The 15,984-nt window shown below is 53.2% G+C and overlaps 2 protein-coding genes across 2 annotated transcripts in view; both read left to right on the plus strand.

Moving 5' to 3' along the window:
- PHF12 (PHD finger protein 12) overlaps window positions 1–8,900 on the plus strand; it is a 41,531-nt gene extending 32,631 nt beyond the window's left edge. Inside the window, exons 8-15 of the mRNA XM_043583534.1 lie at window positions 862–1,020; window positions 1,600–2,395; window positions 3,647–3,772; window positions 4,427–4,570; window positions 5,647–5,745; window positions 6,490–6,572; window positions 7,144–7,282; window positions 7,629–8,900. Of these exons, the coding sequence (XP_043439469.1) occupies window positions 862–1,020; window positions 1,600–2,395; window positions 3,647–3,772; window positions 4,427–4,570; window positions 5,647–5,745; window positions 6,490–6,572; window positions 7,144–7,282; window positions 7,629–7,963 (1,881 nt within the window). The 3' untranslated portion in view covers window positions 7,964–8,900. The remainder of the gene's footprint in view (window positions 1–861; window positions 1,021–1,599; window positions 2,396–3,646; window positions 3,773–4,426; window positions 4,571–5,646; window positions 5,746–6,489; window positions 6,573–7,143; window positions 7,283–7,628) is intronic.
- Window positions 8,901–11,234: 2,334 nt separating this feature from the next.
- DHRS13 (dehydrogenase/reductase 13) lies at window positions 11,235–15,788 on the plus strand. The gene is made up of 5 exons (XM_043583545.1): window positions 11,235–11,516; window positions 11,614–11,732; window positions 12,745–12,868; window positions 13,051–13,362; window positions 14,965–15,788. The coding sequence occupies exons 1-5, from the start codon at window positions 11,390–11,392 to the stop codon at window positions 15,405–15,407; spliced, it is 1,125 nt and encodes a 374-aa protein (XP_043439480.1). The 5' UTR covers window positions 11,235–11,389; the 3' UTR covers window positions 15,408–15,788.
- Window positions 15,789–15,984: the final 196 nt, after the last annotated feature.

The raw sequence follows: 15,984 nt of genomic DNA on the forward strand, positions 1-15,984 counted from the left end.
AGTTCTCAACTTCCACGTCTCAAATACTGCCTTCCTATAAAATCTGTCCTTGTCCCCCAGACAGAAACAAGCACTCTCCTCCATATTTTTAATAGTTCCTTAGCCATGCCTCTATTCTAGGACCCATTACACTGTATTGTAATGTTTATCTCCCCCAACGAGACTGTGAGCTCCTTGAGGGCAGAGCTTAAGTTTTCCTCATCTCTGGATCTCTAGGACTGGGTACAGTGTCCAGACTCAGGAGGTACTCAATAAATGTTGGTTGAATGTATGCATGACTCTTGGCTTGTTGTGTGGCTCTTTCATCCTTACATGGCGTGATTCAGAACGTGTCTTCTGTCTTTGTACAACAAAGAGGTCTTCAGTTGTCGCATGAGTCATGAATGAGTGGACGAAGAAAACTGACATTGACTGAGTGCTTATCACAGGCCAGACTTCATGCTGAGCATTTCCACTGTAAATGTGACCTCCTTTGACGTTTTACCTCTCAGATACGGCTTACTCTCCCAAACTTGATGCTGAGCAGTAAGAGCCTAGAGAGTACCACTCTGAAGCTGTGTCCAGTGTCAGCCCTACACTTCTTTAGGCCAAAGCAATGGTTTCTGGCTTCTGCGGGCGGTAGACCTGAATGAAGAAAGTGGGGGACAGGGCGCACGCCTGTCGTTTCCAGCTCTGTGCCTTCTCTAGCTAATGTGTGTGTGTCTGAGGCACAGAGCGGTTGCAGCCCACTGAGCCTCCTTGTCTTAGTGGACCCCAGAGTGCACGATGGTCCCGCGGGCATCAGCACCGCAGACAGAAGAGGCAGAATCAACTGGACATGTCGGCACTATCTCCGTCTCCTCCTCCTTCTATACTAAACAGGTTCCCGATGCTATAAAATCTCAGTACCAGTTTCCACCCCCTCTCATTGCACCCGCGGCCATTCGGGATGGGGAGCTGATCTGCAACGGGATCCCCGAGGAATCACAGACGCACCTTTTGAACTCTGAGCACTTAGCCACCCAGGCAGAGCAGCAAGAGGTGAGTGAAGGCAGGGCTGGGATTCCAAAGCCAATCTTCCTTCCTTCTCACCACAGCTGTTACTGGAAGTAGCCTCAGTGCCATTCCCATCCCCATCTTCTGCAATCCCACCGACCCCCACTCTCCAGCCCCCAATGGTTGAATATTCCAGAGAGAACCTCTGGCTGATATTCTGAGGCAAGTAAAAGAAGTACGGTCAAGCAGTCTGTTTTTCTCCATCCGTCCCCCAGTGTGCTGTGAGATGAGCAAGTGTGTCTTGCAGAAAGAGACCAGTAGACCCATAGAGAGGTTAGCTGATAGGGCTGGACACACAGCAGTTGCTTAGGGTACTTGCTGGATATTGGTTCACAAGGTGAGCTCTGCCGACCAGGGTGTTGGCTGCTGAGTATACCAACAAGTCTTGCTTGGGAATGGAAATGGAATCTTATCAGAAGTCAAGCACACCTTTTCTGGGCATTTGCAGTGGGACCTTGGAAACAGTGTTTATCAGCTGTGCTGTAGCCCTGGCCTCTGGGGCAGGAAGGACCAGCGCCTCCCAGGCCTCTCACCCTCCTCTCCTCTCCTCTCCTTCCATTGCAGTGGCTCTGTAGTGTTGTTGCGCTCCAGTGCAGCATATTGAAACATTTATCTGCTAAGCAGATGCCTTCGCATTGGGACTCTGAACAGACAGAGAAGGCTGATATTAAGCCTGTTATTGTGACTGACAGCTCAATCACCACCTCCCTGCAAACAGCTGACAAGGCACCTACACCTTCCCACTGCCCCTTATCCTGCCCCTCAGGGATTAGCTCCCAGAACTCCCTGAGCTGCTCTCCACCCCACCAGCCCCCAGCCCTAGAGGACATCAGCTGCAGTTCCTGTGCGGAAAAATCCAAGAAAGCCCCCTGCGGGACTGCCAACGGGCCAGTGAGCACAGAGGTGAAAGCCAATGGCCCACACCTCTACAGCAACCCCACCGATTCCACGGACCCCCGGCGACTTCCAGGCGCCAACACCCCCTTACCAGGCCTCTCCCACCGGCAAGGCTGGCCCCGGCCCCTCACGCCACCAGCGGCTGGGGGGCTTCAGAACCACACCGTCGGCATCATTGTGAAGACAGAGAATGCCACTGGCCCCAGCTCTTGCCCCCAGAGGAGTTTGGTTCCTGTCCCAAGCCTGCCCCCTTCCATTCCCAGCTCTTGTGCCAGCATCGAGAACACCAGCACTTTGCAAAGAAAGACTGTCCAATCACAGATAGGACCTCCGTTGACAGATTCAAGGCCACTGGGCTCACCCCCAAATGCCACCCGGGTGCTCACTCCCCCCCAAGCAGCAGGAGATGGTATCTTGGCCACAGGAGCCAACCAACGATTCTGCTCACCAGCGCCATCATCAGGTGAGTGGTGCTCAACCTGGGGGTGATTTGGAGTAGTTTCATGCTCTTTCTGGCAGTTAAACTTCAGAAAACACTTACGTTCCTGTGCATATTTCAGAGGACTTTGATCTCGGTCTTACTTGTCCTCTCCCCATTTATGTGATAGAGGAGAAAGCATGTGTTAACTTGTCCCCCGTTTTATTGGTGAGGTTGCTTAGGCGCTGAAAGTTTAAGTGATTTCCTCTAGGTCACCTACCGAGTCAGTGGCAGGATCGGAACTACGGCTGGGTGTCCTGACTCCACCTTCCCATTTCAGGCCTAGTCTTCTGCTTGTTTTGTTCCATCACCTTAGAGGAAGGCAGCATGGTCTCTGGAACCGCTGTGGCCAGCCTGAGGTTCTAGGTGATGGCCTCCGGGTTTCATGATCCACACCAGAGACCAGGTCACACCTGATCCAGATTCTCAGAGCCCCCTGGTTTGAAGGAGCTTCCATGCCAGGGAAGGCAGAGTTAGAAAGCAACACCACCTTTCAGGATAGCTGCAGGGTGGCATGCCCAAAGAGGTTGATCCGGCCCAGAAGCTCACCCTTGGGCCACTTGCAGAAAGGCGGTCCCCTACACCCATACTTGGCCTAGTGTGGACCTGCTCTCTCAGCTGTCCCCAGTCAGCACTCTGGACCTCGAGATTGCTGACCCCAGCATCTGAACCAGGTTTCAGATGCTGCTGGAACCCCCTGTGGTCTCTCCCGTCTGAACTGAAGCTGGCCTCCTAGTCAGCTGGGAGTCTCGGTAACCAGGTGACTGTGACTTCTCTGCATGGGGGCCCCTGGTCCCAGGATGGCCCCTACCCTCAGGCTCTTTTCCTGTCTCTGTTTACCTCTAAATACCAGCCTGGATAGATCTTGCATCCTGTGAGTCGAACTTCAGGAGGCAGGAAACGCAGGGGCAGGCACCACTTAGTTGAATGACTGGAGGCAGCAGGGAGGTAGTCACGGCCCAGAGAACAAAGCCACCCTACCACATTTCCCAGAGCAGTAGATTTCACTGGTTCTCCGTGCTCTGGAGACTCCTGCGTGCCCGGGTGCGTTGTCGTTCCATCTGCCCTTGCTCACCACACATTTTTAGCTCTAGGAGTTCCAGAGCCTATGGGGTGAGAATCAAGAAGGGAACATCACCTTGGGTCCGAAATCCAGACCTGTCTCGGCAGTGGGGGATTGGACCGGTGGGTTTCCCTCAGGCGACGTAAGTAACAGTCTTCCTGCTCCGTCCCCAGATGGCAAGGTCAGCCCCGGCACGTTATCCATAGGAAGCGCTTTAACCGTACCCTCTTTCCCAGCCAACTCTACTGCCATGGTGGACCTCACCAACTCATTGCGAGCATTTATGGATGTCAATGGAGGTGAGTGCGTGAGCTGCTGCTCTCCCACCAGCTGCTGCTGCGTGAAGGTGCTGTCCCTGCGCGGCATTCGAGCTCATTTCAGAAAAGGAACAGAAGGGATGCCTGACCTCCGAGGGCTGGGGATGTGGGTTAAGAAAGAAGGCTCCCTCCCACCTCTGCCTTCTACACGTGCTTATACACAGACTCCAAGGTGAAAGGAGAGTGGGACCAAGTTGAACCTGTGAGAAGAGAATTACTTGAGGCAGAATAAAACCAGGAGGGCCTTGTTCCCAAAGTCGAAGAGAATGGAGGCAGAGCTTGACCTCTGAAGAGGGTGGGTAGCAGATCTAAGCCTCCATGTCCGACATCCAGGCCTCCTCCACAGGCAGGCAGGTGGTCTATTTTGTTCTACCTTTCCAGGACCACTTAACCTAAAATCAAGCTGCCCACTGCAAGAGGCATCTGCACAGGCTGCATTGGGGTCCATCTCACTGCAAACGGCCAGTGAGATGCTGAGCTCTGGATCCTTAGGCCGCTTTGTACTCTTGCCTGTTCGAGAAAAATCACTTGGCTAGATTTTAGGAATGCTTAACTATTTGCTCTGTGACCCTCACCTACTTCCACATTCCAATTCCTCCTCAGCTGCTTTTTTTAATCTCTCTCTTTGGTTAATAGAAATCGAGATAAATATGCTGGACGAGAAGCTGATCAAGTTTCTGGCCTTGCAGAGAATACATCAGCTTTTCCCCTCCCGGGTCCAAGCTTCACCGGGCAGTGTCGGGGCACATCCGCTGGCTTCTGGAGGGCACCACACAGAAGGTGCGCACGCACACCCCTGCCGCCGCAGCCCACCGTCAGGTCTCCCCTGTGCATGTGAGCGGCCGTCTCCCCTCCTGAGGAGTCTTGGCTTTCACTATCTCCGTGTTCCATGTGTGCCTTTAATGGCCTTAATAAAGTGCCGTGGTTTCTTTTCCCAGAAAGCTGGAACAAAATCGCAACCACAGCTTTCACGTCAGACTCGGGAAAGTCTGTTGTAACTTTCGTGTTCATCCGCTTTGAGACACACAAAGCAGCTACGAATGCCTTTGGGTATATGTGGTGCACTTTCTGCTGAACTACTTCCAAATATTTGGGTTACAAAGGTTTCCCAAAAGGGAATTTTTCAAGTTCAAGGTGAGAAGCAGAATAGCAGTTGATCTAGGGGCACCTGGCTGTCTCAGTCAGTAGAGCATACAACGCTTGATCTCAGGGTCAGGAGTTCGAGCCCCATGTTGGGTGTGGAGCTTACGTTAAAAATAATGATGATGACGATAATAATAATAATAATAAATAAAGTAACATTTGGGCTAGTCTCCTGAAAACTTTTCCCAAGACATTTAACTGCTTTGGATATTCCTTTGAGCATTAACCATTACTGAGCCTTACTGGTTGAAATTGTGTGGTCCCCAGACCAGCAGCATCAGCATCACCTGAGAGTTTGTTGGAAACGCAGAGCTCAGGCCCCGCTTCTGACCCACAGAATCAGAATTTGCATTTTGACAGGATCTCTGGTTGATTCATATGCACATTAAAGTTCGAGAAACACTGGTCTGTGCCTACTGTTGTTTTGCTTGGCCTCCCTATAGTACATCTGGTATATCCCTGATAAACCAGTCAGCCCAGGAACTTAAAGTACTTTCATCTTTGAATTCTGTGACCACTTTCAAAGATGGTCTCTCTTACCCCGTGTTGGAAATGCTGTGGGTGGGGGGAGAGAGTGCCACCCTGAAGCAGCCCAGTGTCCAAGGTGAGTTTTGAAAGATGACTCATCTAGTGGGATTCTTTTCTCTAGACCGTGATCCAAAGGTCCAGGTTCTGAGTTTCTGAATGATCCTGTCCCTGTGTTTGTCTTGTAGTGCAAAGAAAGGAAGTACAGGCCCGAGCTGTGTTCTACCCTCTCTTGGGTTTGGGAGGAGCTGTGAACATGTGCTATCGAACCCTCTACATCGGGACAGGTGAGCCAGCTGGGGGCAGGGGGGGCACCGCATCTGTTCAGCCCTAGAAACTACCACCCCTTCCCGCGGAGGCCAGGAAGGGGTGAGGGAAACCCTCCCTCGGGCCGACTGGTTTAACCCAGCAGATATCTGGGCAAGAGGGATTAAGAAAGGAGACTATCGGTTGCTTGTCTTCCCTGCCTCAAGCCCTTTTGCTTTGGGCCCAGCGTGATATCAGGAGAGGGGAAAGTCAGCCGTGACTGCTGCTCAGTGAGGCATTTTAAACAAGCAGATAAAACCGGAGGAGAGGGCACATACTTTGTCCCTGGAGGTCTTTGAAAAAGTGATGGTGCTCACACACCCATAACCTTTAGTTAGTCCTGCATCTTGTACAGAGGGACAGTCAGATTAGCCTTTGGCCTAGAAATTTCCTTTCTTTCCAAAGATAGGATTTATGAGCCCCGCACCCCATGTTGTGCCCTCATGGAAATAACCCACCCTCTTCAGGAGCTCACTGTTCCCTTCTGGGCAGCAGCCACATGTTCTGAAGGAGATCAGCTGGCAGGGACACCTGTTCTTCAGAAGGGGAGTGGAAAAGACACTGGTTTTTGTTCAAATATACAAGGAAGGGGCCCTGAGCTGGTCTCCCCCTAAGGTCTTCCCGGTGCCCGCCCAGAAGCTAACTCCCTGCCCCCCACCTTCCCATGCATACACCTTACCATCTGTTCTCTGCCTGCCTTTGCCTCTACTCCTGCCACCTTACAGGAGCTGACATGGACGTGTGCCTTACAAACTATGGTCACTGTAACTACGTGTCTGGGAAACACGCCTGCATATTCTATGATGAGGTGAGGGGTGGGGAAGGGGTGGGAGAGCTCTCACAGCCTGAGGCCTCTCCCAGGCACCAGGGTTTTTGTTCAGTGCCCTGGGTGAGGGGAAGGGAGATGGGAGGTCTTCTTTTCTTCGCTCGCTGTCATTCCTGGAGTAGAAGGGTCTTGGTGTGAAAGGGCATCCTGCCGTGACTAACGCTCCCTAGGAGCGGTGCTACCATTTCTCCTGAGGTTGGTCACGGGCTCAGCGGGGTGGGGGGAGCCCACCCGGAAGCAGGGGAGGGGACCTGCATAGAAGGAAGCCAGGCCCTCTGTGCCAGCGAATAGCATTTCTACAGGAGCCAGGACCCAGGAGGCAGAGTAGAGCAGTGGTGGGAGAGCGGGGGGTGAGGGCCACTAGGAAGGTAGGCTTCCCTGAGGAGGTGAGTGTTGAGCCCCATTCTAAAGAGACAGGGCCGGGGGGCTTGACTGGGGAACAAAGAGAGCTCCCCAGGTAGAGCAGCACAGCCTTCTCCATGTGTCCTCTCTCCCCTTAGCCCCAGGCCCCACGCAGCAGACCACACATCTTATCTTCCCTCCTCCTCCTCAGAATACCAAACATTATGAGCTGTTAAACTACAGTGAGCACGGGACAACGGTGGACAATGTGCTGTATTCATGTGACTTCTCTGAGAAGACCCCGCCAACCCCCCCAAGCAGTATTGTTGCCAAAGTGCAGAGTGTCATCAGTAAGTCGGAGCCTGTGGCCACGAAGCCGGCCATTTTTTCGGACGTGTTCTCTTAAGGCCCCCTCAGGGTGGCTCTGGCTTTCTGCCGACGGCCTGCTCTCTTGCCTTCCGGGTCGCATCGGCCAGGCTCTCCTTGCTCGCGGGCCCAGGGAGACCACGGAGAAGCGAGTGCTGGGCACACACCTGCCTGGGGACTTCAGACTCCCCTGGCCCTTTCCGGGTGTCCCTCAGCCCTAGTCACATAGCAGCTAGAATGGGGAGGTGCAGGGGCCCAGCGCTGGCAAACCGCCTTGGGTGGGTGGGCTGCTCACTGTTCCTGTCCCGTGACCACCCTCCTTGTTCCCAGGGCGCCGCCGGCACCAGAAACAGGATGAAGAGCCAAGTGAGGAGGCAGCCATGATGAGCTCCCAGGCCCAGGGGCCACAGCGGAGACCCTGCAACTGCAAAGCCAGCAGCTCGAGCTTGATTGGGGGCAGTGGGGCCGGCTGGGAGGGCACGGCCTTACTGCACCACGGCAGCTACATCAAGCTGGGGTGCCTGCAGTTTGTGTTCAGCATCACTGAGTTTGCGACCAAACAGCCCAAAGGCGATGCTGGCCTGCTGCAGGATGGGGTCTTGGCCGAGAAGCTGTCTCTCAAGCCCCACCAGGGCCCCGTGCTGCGTTCCAACTCTGTTCCCTAGGACTGGCGGCTACCCCGTCACCCGCCCGTCCGCCCGACCCGAGACTCCTGCAATGCAAAAATGTACACAAACCAAGCCCGGGTTTTTTCTATACTCCACCGGAAACCCTCCAACTACAATCTTTGCATGAAATGAAGAAAACCTTTTGACTGTTTTTTAAAGATCCTTTTTCTTTTCTCAAGTTCTAGGGGGCATTTGCACATATATTTGTACTCGACATTTCATGGGAAAGCGGCAGACCCGAGCTGAGGAACAGCGTGGGCAGGGAGGGGAAGGCCGATGGTCTGGACACTTCCTCCGACACCAAACCGTTCCCCACCCGCCTCCTGCTCCCTCCCCCTCGCCCGCCGTTGTAAAATAATCAGAAACTTGTTCTATTTTGTGGCAGTGACAATAGTTTTATATTAAAAGAAAAAAATACAGTTTTCATACAGCAAAATCTATACAATATCATTGTTTTATTTAATATAAAGATCGCTACCCACCCGACTTCCGTGGTTCCCACCCTCCGAGTTATTTTCCCTTTCTGCAGCGGTTGCACTACAGGTAGCTACTGTGTATTATGGACAAATGAGAAATGAATTCTTTTTCTGGCTGTCCATCTATTTTATTTCAAATAAGGAAAAGTGTATTTGGATTTTGTGTAAATACATCTAGTGATGACATTTTTTCAATGTTTTTAAAAACTGTACAGTACTACATGTGGTAGAGCGTTTTCTTCAAATTGTCTATTGTAGCAAAAACGTTTTTGTCGTAAACCTGTTTCGTCTCCTTTTTTTGTTCTCTTGCCACTTCTCTCCTGTTCCTCCCACCCCTGGCTCCCTCCTCTCCCCTTCCCCCAACCCCAAGTAGTACCAATGTACATAGTAATTGTAATGTTTTAGACTTTACAGAAACTTTCCTGTATTCTGTATATAAAAAAACAAAAATACTTCAACTTATGTTTTCTGCCTGTCTGTCCTACCTGTCATCACCCTCAGAGGGGACCCTCCCCAAGATCCTGTTCCCAGTCTCAGTGAACTAGTCTCATTCCAAGACACTCAGACCCCAAGCGAAGTCAGGAGAGCAGAGGTCTTGGAGAAAAGTGAGCCCCAGGTGGATGTGGGAAAATGGAGGGGTCGGGGTGCATCGGGTAGGGCGGGGCTGTTGCCTGGCTTCGTGGGCAACTTGAGAGAAGCATTTGACATGAGCACATACTGCAAGAATCCAAGTGTGTGCAGGTCTCTGCTCCTGTTGACTCCAAAACCAAGATACTAAAACAGGACCTGTCAGGAGACGTCTGCGTTCTGGTCTAAAAGCTGTAGCCCAAAGCAAAAGGGCTTGAGGCAGGGAGTTGCGGCTGCCTCCGATTGCAGTTGTTTGCTATCGTATTTGATAGGATACGATCATCTCCTCTAGGAGGAGTCTGCACCTGGTTTTTATCCTTTCCCTGTCAGCCTTAGCTGGGCAGGCAGCAATTACTTGTTCGAGTATCACTCGAGTTCCCTCCTCTGTGCATGGCCTTTGCTAGGACTTGGGGGTTGGGCTAGGGAACTTGATGTGAGCAATCAACAGGACAGATACGGCCCCGGCCTCTTGGAGCTTAGAATCTAGTGTGGAGCAGGTTGTCAACTCAAACGTCTCTGGGGAGCATCATGAAGCAAAAGGAGAGATCCGATCCCTAGACCCAGTCGAGCTGCAACTCACGTGACTACCAAGCATAATAACTTCCCTACAATTGCAGCTTCTCATCGGAAGATGACTCTACTGCGTTACCGTAATCCTAAGGTCCTGGGAACCCTCCCATCGAACCTAGCTCCCATCCTTTTCCTCCTCTCGGACCTGACGTGAGAAACTATCCAGGACGTTTTTCCTGAAGGCAGGACACAGGGATCGCCCGCAAGGGTTCAAGGAATTGGTACCGGTTAGCAGGTCACGACTTTGCCTTGAGGATGGAGTATGCATCCTTTTTTTCCATTAATATTCCATTCCCAGCCTCTTCCTACCGCATCTGCAACTGAACCCTGAATCCCTAGTGCAAGCCAAGTAGAAAACTTCCCCCTGGAATCTGAGGTCTGTCCCTGGCTTCCACCTACCTGCCTTGCTTTGTCTCCACCACTCTGCTCCCCCTGCCCTGATGGGCCTCTTGAACTCTCCAAGGGCAGAAACCTATTGTTCCGCTCAGTGTCTCCAAGGCTGACCGTACCATGGGGCACACCACACGTGTGAAACAGTGGGTGCTAAGTTGTAATGGTTTTCTCAGGCAAGTCCTTGTCCTGGCCAGGAATACCCTCATCTGTGCCTCCCTAAGCTGTCACCACCCACCGTGCTGTCAGAGTCACTTCCTCCATTGAATCAGGGAGCTTCTTTACCTATTTCTACCACCTGTGAGGACCATCCCAGAGAAATTTTCTCCCGGAGGTCAGGTAACAAATGACATTTCAGTCTCTTCTTGCTTCCCGTCGGAAATGGAGGGGATGGGCGGCAGAGGCACGGAGATACAGCTAATTAAGGAGTGACTCCTAACAGCCCTGGATGGGTGGTGCCACCCTGGCCACTGTGCCATCTCTCTGGCCTCTATAGGAAGAATAAGGAAGCATTCTAGAAGCTGAGATCTGGAAGTGAGGATAAGGAATTGCAGGATTTGTTTATGGAGGGAGGGCAAGGCATCCAGGGCTGGACTCTCTCAGACATAACAGCATTCATGTGCACACATCCCTCCAGAAGGGAAGGACTCTGCTTCGCACAGATGACACCCAGAGGGCCCCCACACACACACCTTGTGAGCCCCTCCAGCAAGTCCTCAGCTAAGGGGCATGTGCACAAAGGACAGACACGTAGATGTTCATTCAAGTGCACCCACTGGCAGAGACTACAGAGGCTTGCACACACCTGGAGGGGCTCTTGGTCCACATGGGCACAAACACGTAAAAGGTACTTACGCAGGCACACACCTACAGGGTACTTCCTGGGCCTGCAAGTACACACCCACAAGGAGCTCACACACAGAGGATCCAGAGGCACACACACAACCTGAGGGGCAATCCCAGAGCCCGTGGGCACATTACACACTCACAGAGTCATTCACACGCTCAGGGTGGGTGGATTCATGTACATAGCCAGGGTGCCCCCGCACACGATCACACATCTGGAAGGAGCTCACGCAGGCACACACCTAGAGGGCGCTGCCAAGGCCCCAAAGCACACGCGCACCTAGGTGTTCCACAAGCACACACCCAGAGGACGTAGACGCATGCCTAGGGGGCGCTCGCACGGCCCACGCTCCCACGCACGCACACACACCCCTGCCCTGCCTCCCACCCGCCTCCGCCTCTGCCTCCGCCTTCTGGGAGGCTCGAGCCGGTGCGAGGCGGTTCGGCAGCCGCCGGACGGGCTCCGATCCAGGGTGGTGCGGGGCCTGTGCGGGAGCCCGGAGGCGCGGCCGGCATGGAGGCGCTGCTGCTGGGCGCGGGGTTGCTGCTGGGCGCCTACGTGCTTGTCTATTACAACCTCGTGAAGGCCCCGCCCTGCGGTGGCATAGCCAGCCTGCGCGGCCGCACGGCTGTGGTCACGGGTGAGTGCCGGAGGCCGGGCGCGCTGGTGGCGGGGAGGCCGGGCGGCGGGGTCAGCGGCCCGTCCGCCTCGGCTCAGCTACCGCCCGCCCACCGCAGGCGCCAACAGCGGCATCGGGAAGATGACGGCGCTGGAGCTGGCGCGCCGGGGAGCGCGCGTGGTGCTGGCCTGCCGGAGCCGGGAACGTGGTGAGGCGGCGGCCTTCGACCTCCGCCAGGTGAGGGGGAGAGGGTGAGCAACAAACGAACACCCCCGGACACGGAGGGGGTGAACAGAGCGGCTTCCTCAACTCTGGTCGTTAAGTGCAGAAAAGAGGGTCTGCTGGTGCTCTGGCCACACAGGGAAGGGACACCAGACGAGAAAGCTAGGAGGTGGGCTTTTTGAAGGAAGTAATTGCTCTTCCTAAGATGTTTAAGGATCGGTAAGAGTTACACTAATGAAAGACGGTAGGGAAGGGAACAGCAGAGGGAACAGCATATGCAAAGGCCCTGAGGCAAGAGAGCTGATTTGACTTAAGGGGGAAAAAAACTGAAAGAAAAGATTTATTGAGTCTGTATGGAGCACGAAATATGGAAGAAAGAGGCAAAATGAAGAGGCTGGAGCCCCTGAGCCAGGGCTAGGTTCTGGAGGCACTTCTAGATCCTATTGAGGACCTCGGATTTTATAGGATGAGCAGTGGAGATACAGTGAAGCATTGGATCTGTCAGAATAGCAGGGTGTGGACTCAGTAGGGTATGGACTGTCAGAATAGCATTTTGAAATGAAACCCTCGGTGGCTATCGGAGCCTGGACTGGAGAGGACAGGAGTGGATGAGGGGAGACCAATGAGAAGTCTGTTGCAGATTTTAGGATAAGCAATAATGGGAAGAGGGAATGATAATAATAACAGCAAGAACTACCTACACAGTGCTGACCGGGTGCCAGGCACTGTTCTAAGCGTTTTACATTATATTAACTCATTGAATCCTCACAACTCCATGAAATAGGTATTACATTATTCCCATTATTCAGGGAGAAACCTGAGCCCCAGAGAGGTTAATGTCATACTCTATCTAATAAAAGGCAAAGTCAAAATTTGCATCCAGAGTCCGCATACTCGTCCACTACATTCTAAGGCACAGGGGCAGATCTTAGTAAAAGTAGGGGGTGGACTCTCACAATTTGGTACCTGGGGAGAGGGAAGAGGAGAGAGGTGCCTGGTGACAAGCCCAGCCCTTGCTGCCCCACAGGAGAGTGGGAACAATGAGGTCATCTTCATGGCCTTGGACTTGGCCAATCTGGCCTCCGTGCGGGCCTTTGCTACTGCCTTCCTGAGCTCTGAGCCACGGCTGGACATCCTCATCCACAATGCCGGTGAGGGGCAGCAGGTCCTGCAGGGGGGCAGAGGGTGGGCAACCGTCCCCTCCAGCCAGGCCTTACCAAGGGGCAGTGGATGTATGGAAAGGGTGCCCCCTACCGCTGTCTCACAAATGGGGACACTGAGGCCTTCGGGGATCCCTCTGGAGCAGTTGCTCATATCTAGCCCCCCGCCCCAGGGATCAGTTCCTGTGGCCGGACCCACGAGCCATTTAACCTGCTGCTGCGAGTGAACCACATTGGCCCCTTCTTGCTGACACATCTACTGCTGCCGCGGCTGAAGACATGCGCCCCCAGTCGCGTGGTGGTGGTATCCTCAGCCGCCCACCGGCGAGGGCACCTTGACTTCACACGCCTGGACCGCCCAGTGGTGGGCTGGCAGCAGGAGCTGCGGGCATATGCCGACAGTAAGCTGGCCAACGTGTTATTTGCCAGGGAGCTCGCCACTCAGCTTGAGGGTACTGGTGTCACCTGCTATGCGGCCCACCCAGGTAAGGCCTGGCTTTCTGACTGCTCTGCTTTGCTTTGATTCCCCCTCTCCCGTCCTCAACCCATCCTGTGCTCCCTCAGCCTCTCATTGAGCCACAGAAGCTCAGAACAGGAAGGAAGCACGGTACAAGGAGAGACCTGTTCCTTGCTGATCTTGGAAGGAGGCTCTCCTTGTCTGGGTTCTTCCTCTCACACCACTAATTTGGATGCTGACTCCTGGGTAGGGTATGGCAATGAATAAAACCCAGGTTCTCACCCCAAGAACCCATCCATATGACTGAACTCAGCATACGATGATGGTGATGATGATGATGATGATGATGATGATGATGATAGCTAATAATTATTCATTCGTTCAAAAAGCATTTACTGAGTACCTACTATGTACCAGGCATTAATCTTGGTGCTGGGAATAGAGCAGTGAACTTAAAACAAAGACCCTTTCCTTGTAGAATTTAGATTCCAGTTTGGGGAGGGGGAGACTGCTAATAAATAAATATTTACAATGACAGGTGATGATAAAGTGCCATGGGAAAGATAAAGCACAGTGACGGGGATATGAAATGACAGGAGGTGCTGCTTTTTCTGCGGCAGGCAAGGAAGAGGTATCACCGAAAAGGTGACATTTGAGTAGAGGCCTGAAGGAGATGAACCAACCATGTGGCTTTCGGGGGAGAAGAGTATAAAGAACAGACTGATAGCAAGTGCAAAGGCCCTGAGGCAGAAGTGCCTGGTATGCTTGAGAAAGAACAAGAAGCCCCATGTGGCTGGAACAAAGTGAGAGGAGGAGAGTGACAAGAGATGAGGTATAGAGATGGGCTGGGTCATCCAGGGTCTAGAAGTCCACTGTAAGCATTTCAGCTTTTAGTCTGAGTGACTTCACTGATGAATAAAACCCATCTCTGCCTTACAGAACAGATCACAGGATAACAAGATCTGTCCTACGCATGTTACCATACTGCATTTTATTTTATTTTTTATTTTTTCAGAGAGAGCGTACGAGCAGGGGAGAGGGGCAGAGGGAGAAAGGGAGAGAATCTTAAGTAGGCTCCACGCTCGGCACAGAGCCTGATGCAGGGCTTGATGCCACGACCCGGGGATCATGGCCAAAATCAAGAGTTGGACACTCAACCAACTAAGCCACCCGGAAACCCCTACCATACTACATTTCAGACGGTCTTTGCCTAAGGCTCACTAGTAATTATAATAGTGACAGTAATAATCACAACTAACATTTATCAAGCTTTTATTACACTCCACATCTCTAAATGTCCAAAACAGTGGCTGGTCTGCCATAGGCGTTAGTTAATATATGTTTGCTGGCTAAACAAAGGAGCGGGACTTGAGCTAGGAAAAAAGATGTCTCCTCAGGCAGGGGACACAGCATGAAGAAACTGGGGCATGAGGAGGTACAGGAGTTTAGATGGAGAGGAGGAAGCTTGCTGTTGAAATGAGTGAGGTCACCCTGTGGGGGCCCTGAATGCCCACCAAATACTCTCCTGGTTTCCCTGGAACCGGACTCCATTCCCCACTCCCTTGTAGCCTCATTCTTATTGCTCTTCTCCTGGGTCCTCACCCACTCCTGCCTTTCTTCCCGTCCACAGGGCCTGTGAACTCAGAGCTGTTCCTGCGCCACGTTCCTGGATGGCTGAGCCCACTTCTGCGCCCACTGGCTTGGCTGGTGCTGCGGACGCCAAGAGGGGGTGCCCAGACACCCCTGTACTGCGCTCTACAGGAGGGCATTGAACCTCTCAGTGGGAGATATTTTGCCAATTGCCATGTAGAGGAGGTGCCCCCAGCCGCCCGGGATGATCGTGCGGCCCACCGGCTGTGGGAGGCCAGTAAAAGGCTGGCAGGGCTTGGGCCTGGCCAGGATGCCGAACCTGATGAAGACCCCCAGCCTGAGGACCCAGGGACCCCATCTTCCCGGAGCAGCCCCCTCTCTGAGGAGCCCACAGTTTCTGAACCCCATCCCATCCCTCACAATTCACCAGACTTGTCTAAGGTCACACACCGAATTCAGGTTAAAACTGAACCTGAGCCCTAAATCTCCTAATCCCCAGGCTGGGGTGCTTTCCATGGCACTTGGTGGCCCTTGAAAACCTGAACTGCATGCCAGGCCACGCCTTGGGCACTGAGGGGTTTGCAGGTTTTACCCCCATGGTTCCTTTCTGGAGCTTCAAGTTGTGTTCTTCTGAGCCGCTCTTTTCCTGGTGGAAGGAAATCATGGGCGATGATTTCTTCCTGAGAATAACAATAATCCCAGATTGAGAGGTGAGGGTGGGGGCGTGGTTAATGTGCCAGACATTGCTTCTCAAGAATTTGAATTCCCTGTTTCTGGTCCCCACTCTGGATGATGCTGATCGGCTCTGGATGAGGACGTGGGGGGTTGTGATTTGATGCACTGCCAACACGGAGATTTACTGAACTTGGGCCCGTTGCAACCACGTAGCCAGGTAGTTAAGTGACCCCCATTTGCAGAGGCGGGATTGCGCTGCGTTGGTAAGGGACTCGCCCAAGGTCTCCCCGCGGGTAAGAGCAGGAGCGGCGGGACTCCAGGGCCCCCCCGGCGGTAAGGTGGGTGCGGGGCGGTGAGGCAGGGCCGGGAGGTCGTTATGCAGGCG

The sequence above is a fragment of the Prionailurus bengalensis genome, chromosome E1 (genome assembly GCF_016509475.1).
Source record: "Prionailurus bengalensis isolate Pbe53 chromosome E1, Fcat_Pben_1.1_paternal_pri, whole genome shotgun sequence".
Classification (NCBI taxonomy): Eukaryota; Metazoa; Chordata; class Mammalia; order Carnivora; family Felidae; genus Prionailurus; species Prionailurus bengalensis.

Excerpts from the sequence above, each read along its gene's own strand:
- DHRS13 (XM_043583545.1), top strand. The coding sequence starts at position 11,390 with ATGGAGGCGCTGCTGCTGGGCGCGGGGTTGCTGCTGGGCGCCTACGTG. Across the intron at positions 11,517-11,613 it reads CCGCACGGCTGTGGTCACGG|GCGCCAACAGCGGCATCGGG; the intron begins GTGAGTGCCGGA and ends CGCCCACCGCAG. Across the intron at positions 13,363-14,964 it reads CTGCTATGCGGCCCACCCAG|GGCCTGTGAACTCAGAGCTG; the intron begins GTAAGGCCTGGC and ends TCCCGTCCACAG.